At 48.2% G+C, this 14,367-nt stretch overlaps 1 protein-coding gene across 4 annotated transcripts in view; it reads left to right on the top strand.

Annotated features, from left to right (window-relative positions):
- TTLL13 (tubulin tyrosine ligase like 13) overlaps positions 1-14,367 on the top strand; it is a 307,481-nt gene that overhangs the window by 62,932 nt on the left and 230,182 nt on the right. For all 4 annotated transcript variants that reach the window (XM_069625211.1, XM_069625212.1, XM_069625209.1 and 1 more), the window contains exon 2: positions 11,747-12,095. In XM_069625211.1, the coding sequence (XP_069481312.1) occupies positions 11,758-12,095 (338 nt within the window). In that variant the 5' untranslated portion in view covers positions 11,747-11,757. The remainder of the gene's footprint in view (positions 1-11,746; positions 12,096-14,367) is intronic.

Below are 14,367 nucleotides of genomic sequence, written 5' to 3'. Positions count from 1 at the left end.
CCTGGTCTATGTCCCTCTTTGTTCACTCCCTCAGTCATTTTCTCACCACTTGTTCACAGCTCCCACCAGAAACATCATCATTTTTTATATTTTAATTATGATTTTCTAGGATGTGAACCATACTTGAATGTGGTATAGCAATTCAAAAACAATATGTATCATTGAGAAACTATACAAATGTGTTCAAGCAACGTGTGAGGGGTCAGAGAGCAAAATAGTCGTACAATTGCTTAATAAGGATACGTGGAATTTGACAATGTTGCCTTCAAGAGTCACATACACCAAATACAACTAAGATTGCTAGATGGAACAGTGAAAGGTGGAGACCAGCCCTTGACCAGTCTCTTTGCCATAGGCTATCTCCCTGTTGCACCTGTGAGTACCCAAAGCGTCCTAATTACTGTACTTTCTCTCCACACTGTGATACTCGCAGATAATGCATTCACTCCTGCTCCTCCTGCTGCTCCTTCCACTCGCCTCTCCCTAAGCTTTCTCCAATCACGCTGCAACTTGCTCCTTTCCTATCCCTATTATAAATCTCACAACTCGAAACTCCCACTACTCCATCTCTCTTCCACCTCCTTCCAACAAACAAAGCCGACGAGCTAACCCTACCTCCTATAACACCTATCCGCCTCGCCTCTCTTCCTCTGAGACTGAACTTCTCTACTCTTCCTTACTTCAGCAACTGAACATTGCCCTCTGTAATGCTCAGTCTGTGTGCAACAAAACTCCCTTAATCACAGACTACTTTCACTGCAGCTCTCCTCCCCTAGACCTTCTTGCTATCACTGAAACCTGGCTTTCTGGATCCGACACTGCCACTCTGGTGACCCTACACAACTCCACCTTATCCTTTGTTCACTCTCCTCGACTGACTGGCAGAGGTGGAGGCGTTGGACACCTGCTCTCTTCCCGTCTTGATGCCTCACAAATCTCCAATGCCACGTCCTCTCCTACCTCTTTTGAATTCACCATCTCTAATATTGCTCTGCCTCAATCAGTTCACATCATCTACATCTGTCACCCTCTTGTTCCCACGGGACCATTCTTTGGTGATCTTGGGCAACTCCTTGATTATCTTTCCACTAAACATCACCTCATTCTCTTAGGTGACTTTAACCTTTCCTCTCCAACCACTTCTCAGAAATCTGAACTTTAGCCTTTTCTTGGTGACCACGCTCTCCACTTTATCCATAACCTACCTACCCACACAGGGGGTAACTCTTTGGATCTCTTATTCATCTCCACCTCTTTCTCAGCCACTAATACTTCTGTCACACAATCCCTATGTGATCACTCAATTGTTTCCACCACCGTCTCCTTTCCATCCTCTGATCTTGCTTCACCTATTACTAAAGGAAAATGTAAACCTTCTGCCATTTCCCCACTCCCCCCACCCCCCTTTCTCTCCGACCTACAGGCCTCACTCTCCTCCTTCACACCTGATGACTCTTCCACCAGCACTGGCTTCTCCAGCTTCCAATCTCCACTATATGACACATTCTCCTCTCACTTCCCACTGCTTACTTTCACCCCTAAGTCTCAGCATCCTCAACCGTGGGTCACCCCATTTATATGCTTTCTGCACAGACATGTGTCGGCTGTTGCGCAAATGAAGGTGTACTCACTTGCACGAGGACCTGCAACTCTACTCCTCTGCCCTGATGTCTCTCAAGTCCACTCTTGATAGAGCTAAAAGGGAATTCTACCCAACCCTCATTGACTCTCACTCCAACCATCCTTGCTGGCTACAGCGCACCCTAAATTCACTCCTTTCTCCTCTTAAGTCTATGACTGTCAACTCCACTCTCACAGCTAATGACCTACCTGAATACTTGGCTGCAAAAATTACCAACATTGGAGACTCTCCTGACCTTCCCCACACTCCCTCCTACTATATTCTACACTCCACCTACTCGACCATCATCCTCTGCCTCCATCTCCCACTTTAGTCACACCAATACTGATGAAGTGCTATCTCTATTGATGAAGGACACCCTCTTGTGTCCCATCAGACCCTCTTAGTCCTCAGCTAGTCAAGCATATTGCCCATATAGGTCCACAAACCTTGAACTGTTCAACCTGTCCTTCGACTCTGCTTGCTTTCCCTCTTGTTTTCAAAACAACCACAGTCATCCCTCTCGTAAAAAAGCAAGGGGCTGACCTGAACCTACCGGCTAACCTTCGCCCTGTATCTCTCCTTCCGCACTACTCTAAAGTACTCTAAAGGGTTGTGTTGAACCGTATTACCAATTTTGCAGACATTCACAACCTTCAAGACCCCCTGTCACGCCACAGAAACTGCTCTCATGAATGTCTCCAACTTCATTGCCTCTGCTAAGCACTCCAACACATCCTATATCCTAATTCTCCTTGATCTGTCTGCTGTTTGACACTGTCGATCACTGTGATCTCCTTAATACTCTTTCTTGTTGGGATTCGTGATCAAGCCCTTGCCTGGATTGAATCCTACCTTGCACCTTGCCAATTCTCTGTCTCCTGGAGCAACAACACCTCTCAACTCGCTCCTCTAACTGTTGGTGTTCCACAAGGCTCTATCGTGGGTCCTCTCCTCCTTACACTCTAGACCTCTGCTCTTGGGGCACTAATATCCTTATCGTACTAACACTTCGAGGATGACACTCAAATTTTCTTCTCTTTTCCTGAACTCTCCTCTTATCTTTCTATCAACATGTCCAACTGTCTCTCTGCATATTGGATGGCTTCACACTCTCTAATGTTAAACTCTACCAAAACAGATGTACTCTTCTTCCCTGCCAAAAGCTCTCTCTCTCTCTTCGTCTGCCTATCTTGTTCCCACCTGACACTCTCCCCTACTCTACTTCAACAGGAAACCTCAGCGTCATCTATGACCCGTCTCACACCTTCTCTACTTTCATCTCCAAAACTGGAACAGCAGCTGGCCTCAACCTCCTAATTATTAGGAAAATCAGGCACTTCCTTGCTTTCAACACCGCCAAGCATCTCTGTCATGATCTCTGCTTCCAAAAGGTCAGGGTTTTCCCAACTCCCTTGGAAGCAGATCCATAACCCAGGTTCCGAGTGCCAACCAGTCCCAATTGGGACCTTTTGGACCCAGTCCTGGCGCCAGTGGCACCAGGCTCATAAATATGCCCAGTCCCAGCGCTGGAAGCGCCGGGCTCATAATGCTTGGGTGGACTTACCTGCAGCAGACCATGCTGCTTACTTGCCTGCCAGTTGAGCCTCTGATCCTCTTCTGTTTGGAACTACTTTTCCTGTTGGGTGGGGCTGGAGCCACTCCCTAGATTCAGAACACTGGAACTCTTCTGGAAGGCAGGAACTCTTTTCTTACCAGGAACTCTTTTCTTACTTAGGCGTGGCTGTGGAAGGAGACACCTAAGCACTACAGGAGGCTATTTAAACCACACCCGGTGGATGAATCTTGCTTTGCGTTATTCTGCACCCTCTGCAGCAGAACGCTCATCGTGTCTTCTGCATCCGGTCCTGGGCCTAAGGAAAAAGGCTTACCATCCTGAATCCAGTCTTCAGCAACACCTATAAAGACAAGAAAGAACAGGTTAGCATTCCGGCATCTGAAAGGCAAAGGCTTACCTACTCTTCGTGCGCTCCGGTGGTCTTCACACTGCATTCCGGCATCTGAAAGACAAAAGCTTACCAACTCTTCGCACGCTCCGGAGGCCTTCGGCGCTGCATCCCGCATCTGAAAGGCAAAACAAGGTGCGTTTAAAGACATTGGGGAACTTTAATACTCACGTGCCATTACTCCTTTCCACATCTAACCCAGTGGGTATTCCGGCACCCTGCAGCCGCTCCGAACTCGTACCTGCAAAATAAAAGGCAGTTAGAGCGCATCGTGAAGTAGGCAACAAGCGCTTACTTACGTGCTTCCAGGCGCTTCCATTCATCACACGGGCTCCATCTTCAACTCACTTCAGCCCGTCATCCGCCATCGCCGGAACCCTGCAACACAAGAGACATCATTACTAAAGACTTTAAAGACATTTGAATGACTCGAAACTTACCGTTCGTGCAGTAAACGACGGACAGCAGTCCTCTGAAGTCAAGAGGCCTGCCCTACCTATCCAGTGAAGAAACTGGTTACAGCACCCTGCCCCGAGGCAGATGGAGAGCTCGGCATTCACTTACCTAAGGTGAGAGCGTTAACCTTTGGGGGTCTACAGGAGAGGAGAAGAGGAAAGAGATAGGGACACCCCAATAACCCCAGTTCATTAACCCAATATTTTCTATCTGCAGACATCTTACTCTACACGTCAGGCATACAGTGCACAGAGGTCCAGCCCAAAGAGCCAACCGGGTGCTACACATCACCTTTGAAGATACGGTAGTCGCCCAGTCAAGACCGGCCCCTCTGCGAGAATCAGGTGAGCGTTACAGAACGCAAAGCCTACCGCAAAACTCTCGCCCAGGCGCTAGGGAAACCTCGGATACTGACCCCCTAGCCCGGTTACTTGGGGAACTAAGGGCAGAAGTGCATGCAGCTCGTCAGGAAACGAATGCTCTAAGAAGGGAACTAATTATTTCCAAGGAGAGAACAGACAATCTTGCTAGACAATTGCTACAGTCACAAGCCGGACAGACCCCGTTACCCGCATCAGGGGCAAATCTTCCTTCAACATCCTCTATGAATCCAGTGCAGATCAACCTACCTGGGAATGTACCTCTGGCTCCGCCCGAACGGTTTTCTGGTGACCCAAAGAGGTTTGCAGTATTTATCAATCAGTGCCGGTTGCACTTCTTATGCCAGCCAGCAGCCTTTCCAACTGATCAAGCTAAAGTAGCTTTTGTACTTTCGTACCTTAGTGGCAATGCGGCAGACTGGTTAATCCCTCTAGTTAATCAAGATGATCCGGTTCTCCATGATTTTCAAGCCTTTCAGCTTAGTATGGAAAAACTGTTCGCAAGACATTCACAGGGGCAGGCCTTGGACAATGAGCTTCTTTCGTTGCGACAGGGTAATCAAGACCTTTTGGCTTATATTGCATCTTTCAATAGACTAGTAGTGGAAACTCAATGGCCTGAAGACAAAGGGATTACGCTGTTTTATAGAGGTCTACGTGGAGAACTCAAAGACGTTTTAGCCCAAGTAGTGAATCCCCCACAAGACTGTTCGGATTATATAGACTTGGTTGTTCAAATAGATCACAGACTGCAGAACAGGAAGGCCGATCGTTCCAAGTTTGATGCTCGAGTATTTTCCAAACCGCCAACTCCTTCCAAAGGAGTAGACTCCGGGGAACCCATGCAAATAGGGGGTCTGAAAGGTCCTCTAACACAAAGGGAGCGGGAAAGGAGAAAACAGTTGCAATTATGCCTATATTGCGGAAACTCAGGGCACTTTCTTCGAGACTGTCCGGTGAAACCTGCCAAGAAGGCAGTAGGAGCTGCAGTTGCCAAAGTTACAAACTCTGAGCAGGGAAACGACCTTGCCCGACAAGAATAGAGGTCCTCTTGCCGAGCGTGAAAACCAGTTCCGTGACCTCGCATTTTGTGATACCTATGGTCCTCATTAGCCCTGATAATCCGGATCGATTACATGCAATTGAAGCTTACGTCGATAGCGGTGCCATCGGCAATTATGTGGATCATGAAATGGTTTTGAGGATGAATCTAACTCTTTGTCCCAAGGCTGTAAAGGACGTCATTACTACGGTGGATGGTACGGAGATAGCCTCCGGGCCAGTAACGCATACCACTCAAGAGGTGACGCTAGTAAGTCAAGATGGACACCATGAGAAGATCGTGTTCGATGTGATCAAGGCCCCTCAGTTTCAGATTATTCTAGGAATACCTTGGTTAGAGAAACACAATCCTCTGATCGATTGGCGAGCAAGAACGGTCCAGTTTCCAGAATGTGTCTCTACTTGTCACCCTCCACCTGGTGTTGCACTGGCAGCAATTTCTTCAGAGACTCCCCAGTTACCTCCCGAATACCTAGAATACCAAGATGTTTTCCGGAAGGAGCAGGCTAATTCTCTACCTCCTCATAGGTCTTATGACTGCCAGATAGACCTGATACCTGGATCTACTCCTCCTTGTAGTAGAATTTATGCCCTCACCGAGCCTGAGAACCTTCACCTTCGACAATACCTGGATCAATACCTGGCAAATGGGTTTATTCGTCCTTCCAAGGCCCCTGCTTCTTCAGCTTTGTTCTTCGTTCCAAAAAAGGAAGGAGACCTTAGAACTTGTATCGATTATCGCTCCCTGAACCAGATTACCGTTAAGAATAGATATCCGTTACCTTTGATCCCTGAACTCCTGGACCAAGTCAGAAAAGCATGCATATATACAAAGCTGGATCTTAGAGGAGCTTACCACTTGGTACGAGTAAAAGAGGGCGATGAATGGAAGACGGCCTTCCGCACCAAGTATGGGCTATTTGAATATCAGGTCATGCCCTTCGGACTTTGCAATGCCCCGGCCGCCTTTCAATATTTTATGAACGATGTCCTCAGAGAGCTCATAGATGTGTGTGTTGTTGTTTACATCGACGACATTCTCGTTTATTCTTCATCGGAATCTGAACATCGGAAACACGTGAAAATGGTCCTCGAAAGATTGCGTCAACACAAACTTTTCGCTAAGTTGGAAAAATGTGTTTTCAACGTGACTGAAGTTGAATTCTTGGGATTCATATTATCACCTGGCGGAGTGCGTATGGATTCAAAGAAGGTCGATGCAGTTCTCAAATGGCCATCACCATCCTCCGTAAAAGGTGTGCAAAGCATGTTAGGCTTCGCTAACTTTTACCGCAGGTTTATCCCCGAGTTCTCTCGAATAGTCCAGCCCATCACTGCCTTGTTAAAGAAAAACAAACGTTTTGAATGGTCTACCGAGGCGGAACAAGCTTTCCAGGATTTGAAGACTAAATTTATCTCTGCATCAATCTTAAAACACCCTCGCCCCGAACTCCCCTACATCGTGGAAACTGATGCTTCAAGCCTTGCCATGGGGGCAGTTCTATCACAAAAGGACCCGGTAACCAATCAGTTGCATCCCGTGGCATTTTGGTCCCGCAAATTCTCGCCTCCTGAAGTCAATTACACGATTACTGACAAGGAACTTCTGGCTATCAAGTCTGCCTTTAAGGCTTGGCGGCATTATCTGCTGGGGGCCCGACACACCGTTACTGTGATTACGGATCACCGAAACCTGCAATATTTGAAAACCGCAAAAGCCCAATCCTCTAGACAACTCCGTTGGGCATTATTCTTTGCCGAGTTTGACTTCATAATTACCTATCGACCTGGTACAAAGAACGGTAAAGCCGATGCCCTTTCTCGGATGGGAGTGGAAGAACACTTGATCAACCCTAAACCTGTACCAATCATTCCCGAACAAAGAATTCTGGGTGTAATCGCCACAGAATCCATAGAGGAAGTTAAGGATAAAGCCAGGCAACTTGTAACTCCAGCAGACATACAGAATTGGCATCTGCAGGGAAAGGACTTTGCAGTAAAGGACAACTTATTGTATTTCCAAGAACGATTATACCTACCCAGCACAGATTTACAGAAAAAAGTAATCTCTTGTTATCACGACTCTTTAATGGAAGGTCATCCCGGTATAGCCAAGACCTCAGAAAAGATCAAGCGCTACTTCTGGTGGCCGTCTTGGAAAAAAGATATCAGAGACTTTATAATGTCCTGTGGAGTATGCGCCCAAAACAAGAGTCAAAAGGAAAGACCAGCAGGCATCTTACGCCCTATTGACATCCCACCTCGCCCTTGGCATACGCTTTCTATGGACTTCATCACCGATCTACCTCCATGCTCCGGATACAATACGATTCTAGTAATCGTGGACTTATTCTCCAAGATGGCGCATTTCATTCCGCTCAAAGGCTTGCCAACAGCAGCAACTCTGGCCCGAGAATTTCTCGAAAACATCGTCCGACTGCACGGTTTTCCTTCGGTTCTAATTTCGGATCGAGGTAGTCAATTTATTTCTCATTTTTGGCGAAGTTGCTGTCGGTCGGCTCAAATTGATGTGAGACTATCGACCAGTCACCACCCTCAGACCGACGGACAAACCGAGAGGACCAATCAAACTGTGGAACAGTATTTACGCTGCATGCTGCAACAAACTGAAAAAACTTGGAAAGATATCCTTTGGATAGCCGAGTATGCCTACAATAACTTTGTCCGTTCGGGAACTGGGAAAACCCTGTTTTTTCTTTTGTACGGCAGTCACCCTCGAACCTCAGACTTGGATCCCCTCCAAGATCTTGAAACACCAGCAGTAGACTACCTGCATTCTACAATCACCCAAGCCTTTAAGGAAGCTGTTTCTCACCTTCAAAGGGCTAAAGAACAATACAAGAAAGGAGCAGATCAACATCGGAAGGAAGCCCCTCACTATCAAGTAGGGGATCAAGTCTGGTTATCCACCAAATATCTATCTCTAAAAGGGCCACGCACATTCAACCCAAGATACCTTGGTCCCTATTCCATCACTACCATAGTAAACCCAGTAGCGGTCAAGTTGGAATTGCCCCCGCACATGAAGATACATCCGGTCTTCCACGTCTCTCTATTAAAACCCGTGCAACCTCAAACCCGACTAACCAAATCTCCAAAACCTATCCTAGTTGATGGAGAACTCGAGTTTGAAGTCAAAAGCATTCTGGACTCCAAGATCTCCAAATCTAAACTATTCTATCTAATTGACTGGAAAGGCTACGGCCCCCAAGAGAGATCCTGGGAACCTGCTGAATATGTCCACGCTCCTCGCCTAATCAAAAGATTTCACCGAACATTTCCTGACAAGCCAAAACCCCCGGAGAAGCCCGGTTTGGGAGGGGCCTTGAGGGGGGGTACTGTCATGATCTCTGCTTCCAAAAGGTCAGGGTTTTCCCAACTCCCTTGGAAGCAGATCCATAACCCAGGTTCCGAGTGCCAACCAGTCCCAATTGGGACCTTTTGGACCCAGTCCTGGCGCCAGTGGCACCAGGCTCATAAATATGCCCAGCGCTGGAAGCGCCGGGCTCATAATGCTTGGGTGGACTTACCTGCAGCAGACCATGCTGCTTACTTACCTGCCAGTTGAGCCTCTGATCCTCTTCTGTTTGGAACTACTTTTCCTGTTGGGTGGGTCTGGAGCCACTCCCTAGATTCAGAACACTGGAACTCTTCTGGAAGGCAGGAACTCTTTTCTTACCAGGAACTCTTTTCTTACTTAGGCGTGGCTGTGGAAGGAGACACCTAAGCACTACAGGAGGCTATTTAAACCACACCCGGTGGATGAATCTTGCTTTGCGTTATTCTGCACCCTCTGCAGCAGAACGCTCATCGTGTCTTCTGCATCCGGTCCTGGGCCTAAGGAAAAAGGCTTACCATCCTGAATCCAGTCTTCAGCAACACCTATAAAGACAAGAAAGAACAGGTTAGCATTCCGGCATCTGAAAGACAAAAGCTTACCAACTCTTCGCACGCTCCGGAGGCCTTCGGCGCTGCATCCCGCATCTGAAAGGCAAAACAAGGTGCGTTTAAAGACATTGGGGAACTTTAATACTCACGTGCCATTACTCCTTTCCACATCTAACCCAGTGGGTATTCCGGCACCCTGCAGCCGCTACGAACTCGTACCTGCAAAATAAAAGGCAGTTAGAGCGCATCGTGAAGCAGGCAACAAGCGCTTACTTACGTGCTTCCAGGCGCTTCCATTCATCACACGGGCTCCATCTTCAACTCACTTCAGCCCGTCATCTGCCATCGCCGGAACCCTGCAAAACAAGAGACATCATTACTAAAGACTTTAAAGACATTTGAATGACTCGAAACTTACCGTTCGTGCAGTAAACGACGGACAGCAGTCCTCTGAAGTCAAGAGGCCTGCCCTACCTATCCAGTGAAGAAACTGGTTACAGCACCCTGCCCCGAGGCAGATGGAGAGCTCGGCATTCACTTACCTAAGGTGAGAGCGTTAACCTTTGGAGGTCTACAGGAAAGGAGAAGAGGAAAGAGATAGGGACACCCCAATAACCCCAGTTCATTAACCCAATATTTTCTATCTGCAGACATCTTACTCTACACGTCAGGCATACAGTGCACAGAGGTCCAGCCCAAAGAACCAACCGGGTGCTACACATCACCTTTGAAGATACGGTAGTTGCCCAGTCAAGACCGGCACCTCTGCGAGAATCAGGTGAGCGTTACAATCTCTTAACCACTCTTCTGTTCTCGACACTGGACTACTCTGCCAGAATCCTCTTTGATCTCCCTAACTCTGCTTTCTGTCCTCTTGACAAGATCAATAACTTTTTCTACCAGGACTCTCGTTCAACTTCCTCACTTCACACCTTCGTCCTCGTACCATCGCCGGGCTGGATGGCTGATGATGCAAAACTGGGCCAGATTAACTTTTTTTCTCCTGCTTCACAAATCTATCCAGGGTAAGGCACCACTGTATCTAGCCTCCTCTATCCAACTCTATAAGCCTTCTTATCAGAGGCATTGCTAGGGGGTATCTCAGGGGCTATAGCCCCAGGTCTTTTGGTTGTAGCCCCGGATAGAAGCTTGGGGGCTACAACCAAAAGGCTAGCTAGCCCCGAGTCCAGACGAACCCGACATTAATGTAGCCCCGGATCTTTTCCAGACCTAGCAGCACCCCTGCTTCTTATAATCTCTGCACTGCCTCCTCGACTACCCTTGTGGCTCCTCGCCCCCCCTGTGGTTCCTCTCGCTTACTTTCTCGTTCTCTCTTCTTGCTCCACTTGCATGGAATTCTTCTCCCCTGGACATCCGAGAAACAGTCCACGCGGATTTGTTCAAAACTAAAAGCCCACCTCCTTGCCTCCGAGTTACCCTCTTAACCTACATCTCATCTGCCTGATGGCTAACATTTTCCCTCGCCTCTAACCTGCCTCTGTCCCTTTTTTCCTCTGCCTCCATTCTCGCACCTCATCCATCATGGTCACGTCCCGAGCACAGCTGGCCGTACCGCCTTCCTGCACTTAAAAATGTCCAATGTTGGTTGTACTTAATCTATGTATGTCCACTTCTGTATTGTCCCTGGTGACTGTTCCATTTACTCCCCTCCACATCCTGGTCAGAATGTCCCTCAAACCCAGATCAATGCTTCCCGTCAAATCTGACTTCTTATCTATTGTACGTTCTTTTGTGTTCAAAAGAGCATTGTTCCTCCTGTATGTAAAACAATAAATAGAGAAGACTCTGCAAGGCTCCTACAAACTTTGTATCCACTGTGTTCTAGTAACGGGCGATTGTCTGTTATTGTTGTATCTCTCTAAAGATGCACCGGCACCGCGATACCCGCGGGTTGCGGTGCTGTCAACACATGAAATACAGAAATAAACTAAATAAACAAAACTTACGTAGAATGCTGGTATAAGGCCGGGTAAGCCTTGCTATGACGTCTAATAACACTCTCCCGTTTTGCCATCATGGGTGGCAATTCAAGACTCCTACCCCCACCCTAAAGTCATTGTGATCTATGAAATGAGCAAAATGTAGGGGGGTGTTTGGGTAAGGCAATATGGCGAGGGGAGAGTGGTGGGAGTGGTGGGAGATCTCCCCCTGCATTTTGGGGGTGAAATTATTGGTAAAAAAATGGATGCTAAATCAGCAGTGAAAAGTTGGACTGTAAAAACACGTAGAACCGTTGCCTGCGACCTCTAAAGGCTTGACCATGTCGTATGTTTTATAGCCACATGTGTACCACACTAACTATGATAACAATTATTAAAACTCTCTGGCAGCTTCAGGTGGGATGAACGAGGACTCTGAGGACGGAGATGGATCCGAGGATGATTCCGGAGAAGACGATGATGCAGAGGATGAAGAAGTGGTGGACTCAGAGTCTGAGTCCGAAAGCAGAGAAAGGCCAGATGGGGACCATTCACCACTTCCCCTGGCAGATCCAACTGACGCAGGAAGCGAAATGAAGACAGACAAAAAACACCAGGAGCGACAGGAAGACACCCTGCCCAAGATACTTGGCACAACAGCAAAGACACAAAGATCAGAGGTGGACTCTCAAGCCGTAGATGAAGATGACACCGCTGGAGAAATCGAAGCCGCAAGGAGGAGGAAAAGGAAAAAACGCAGGTATTCTGACTTTGAAGTTTTTACAAATGTTTACTTAGTTTTCAGGCTTCTGTTTGAAAGCGTTATGTATTGTGCCCCCAGCCTCCGATAACCACTGGGTTAGTAATTTATGGTTCTGGATCTGAAGTATTACCAAGTCCTCTTGTGAGAAGAATGCATCTGGTCCTGCCTTTCTGGTTTAGCTACAGCTGCTGACGGCCCTATTACTTGCAGCTGTTCTGAAGCCATTCGTTTACACCGTTTCCTTGCTTCCCCATGTGTCCAGATACTACTGTGTCCTCCATTCACAAGAGATTGGATGTGTGTCCCCTACAGAACCTCTGCCCACATCTGCTCTTGCGCATCCTTGGCTACTACACTGTTTCCTCCATCCACAAGAGTTTGGATCCATGTCCCCTACAGAACCCCTGCCCACATCTGCTCTTGAGCGTCCTTGGCTACTGCACTGTGTCCTCCATTCTCAAGAGTTTGGATCCATGTCCCCTACAGAACCTCTGCCCACATCTGCTCTTGAGCGGCCTTGGCTACTGCACTGTGTCCTCCATCCACAAGAGTTTGGATCCGTGTCCCCTACAGAACCTCTGCCCACATCTGCTCTTGAGCGGCCTTGGCTACTGCACTGTGTCCTCCATTCTCAAGAGTTTGGATCCATGTCCCCTACAGAACCTCTGCCCACATCTGCTCTTGAGCGGCCTTGGCTACTGCACTGTGTCCTCCATTCTCAAGAGATTGGATCCATGTCCCCTACAGAACCTCTGCCCACATCTGCTCTTGAGCGTCCTTGGCTACTGCACTGTGTCCTCCATTCTCAAGAGTTTGGATCCGTGTCCCCTACAGAACCTCTGCCCACATCTGCTCTTGAGCGTCCTTGGCTACTGCACTGTGTCCTCCATTCACAAGAGATTGGATCTGTGTCCCCTACAGAACCTCTGCCCACATCTGCTCTTGAGCGGCCTTGGCTACTGCACTGTGTCCTCCATTCACAAGAGTTTGGATCCATGTCCCCTACAGAACCTCTGCCCACATCTGCTCTTGAGCGGCCTTGGCTACTGCACTGTGTCCTCCATCCACAAGAGTTTGGATCCGTGTCCCCTACAGAACCTCTGCCCACATCTGCTCTTGAGCGGCCTTGGCTACTGCACTGTGTCCTCCATTCTCAAGAGTTTGGATCCATGTCCCCTACAGAACCTCTGCCCACATCTGCTCTTGAGCGGCCTTGGCTACTGCACTGTGTCCTCCATCCACAAGAGTTTGGATCCGTGTCCCCTACAGAACCTCTGCCCACATCTGCTCTTGAGCGGCCTTGGCTACTGCACTGTGTCCTCCATTCTCAAGAGATTGGATCCATGTCCCCTACAGAACCTCTGCCCACATCTGCTCTTGAGCGTCCTTGGCTACTGCACTGTGTCCTCCATTCTCAAGAGTTTGGATCCGTGTCCCCTACAGAACCTCTGCCCACATCTGCTCTTGAGCGTCCTTGGCTACTGCACTGTGTCCTCCATTCACAAGAGATTGGATCTGTGTCCCCTACAGAACCTCTGCCCACATCTGCTCTTGAGCGGCCTTGGCTCCTGCACTGTGTCCTCCATTCAGAAGAGATTGGATCTGTGTTCCCTACAGAACCTCTGCCCACATCTGCTCTTGAGCGGCCTTGACTACTGCACTGTGTCCTCCATTCACAAGAGATTGGATCTGTGTCCCCTACAGAACCTCTGCCCACATCTGCTCTTGCACATCCTTGACTACTGCACTGTGTCCTCCATTCACAAGAGTTTGGATCCATGTCCCCTACAGAACCCCTGCCCACATCTGCTCTTGAGCGGCCTTGACTACTGCACTGTGTCCTCCATTCACAAGAGATTGGATCCATGTTCCCTACAGAACCTCTGCCCACATCTGCTCTTGAGCGGCCTTGACTACTGCACTGTGTCCTCCATTCACAAGAGATTGGATCCGTGTCCCCTACAGAACCTCTGCCCACATCTGCTCTTGAGCGTCTTTGGCTACTGCAGGTGTTACTGAAGCAGGATTGTTTCTTCCTCCCAGAGGCACCAGAGAACATGGGTTCATTTGCTGTATTGCCAGGTCCATTGTCCCCATGCTCTTGAGTAGCCATTGCTTATCATTGACTCAGAAATCTAACTCTTATCATGTGTATTGAAAGCCTTCACTAACCAGGCGCTCCACCTTCCCTGTAAATAAGTCGGGGAGGGGACAGAGCTTACAATAATGTCCTATGCAATTCAGCATGAACATAGATATCCTTATCACC

Source organism: Ambystoma mexicanum, chromosome 11 (assembly GCF_040938575.1).
Source record: "Ambystoma mexicanum isolate Mex_15411 chromosome 11, UKY_AmexF1_1, whole genome shotgun sequence".
Lineage (NCBI taxonomy): Eukaryota > Metazoa > Chordata > Amphibia > Caudata > Ambystomatidae > Ambystoma > Ambystoma mexicanum.
Note: the sequence above shows the minus strand (reverse complement) of the source record. Positions and strands in the feature narration are given on the sequence as shown.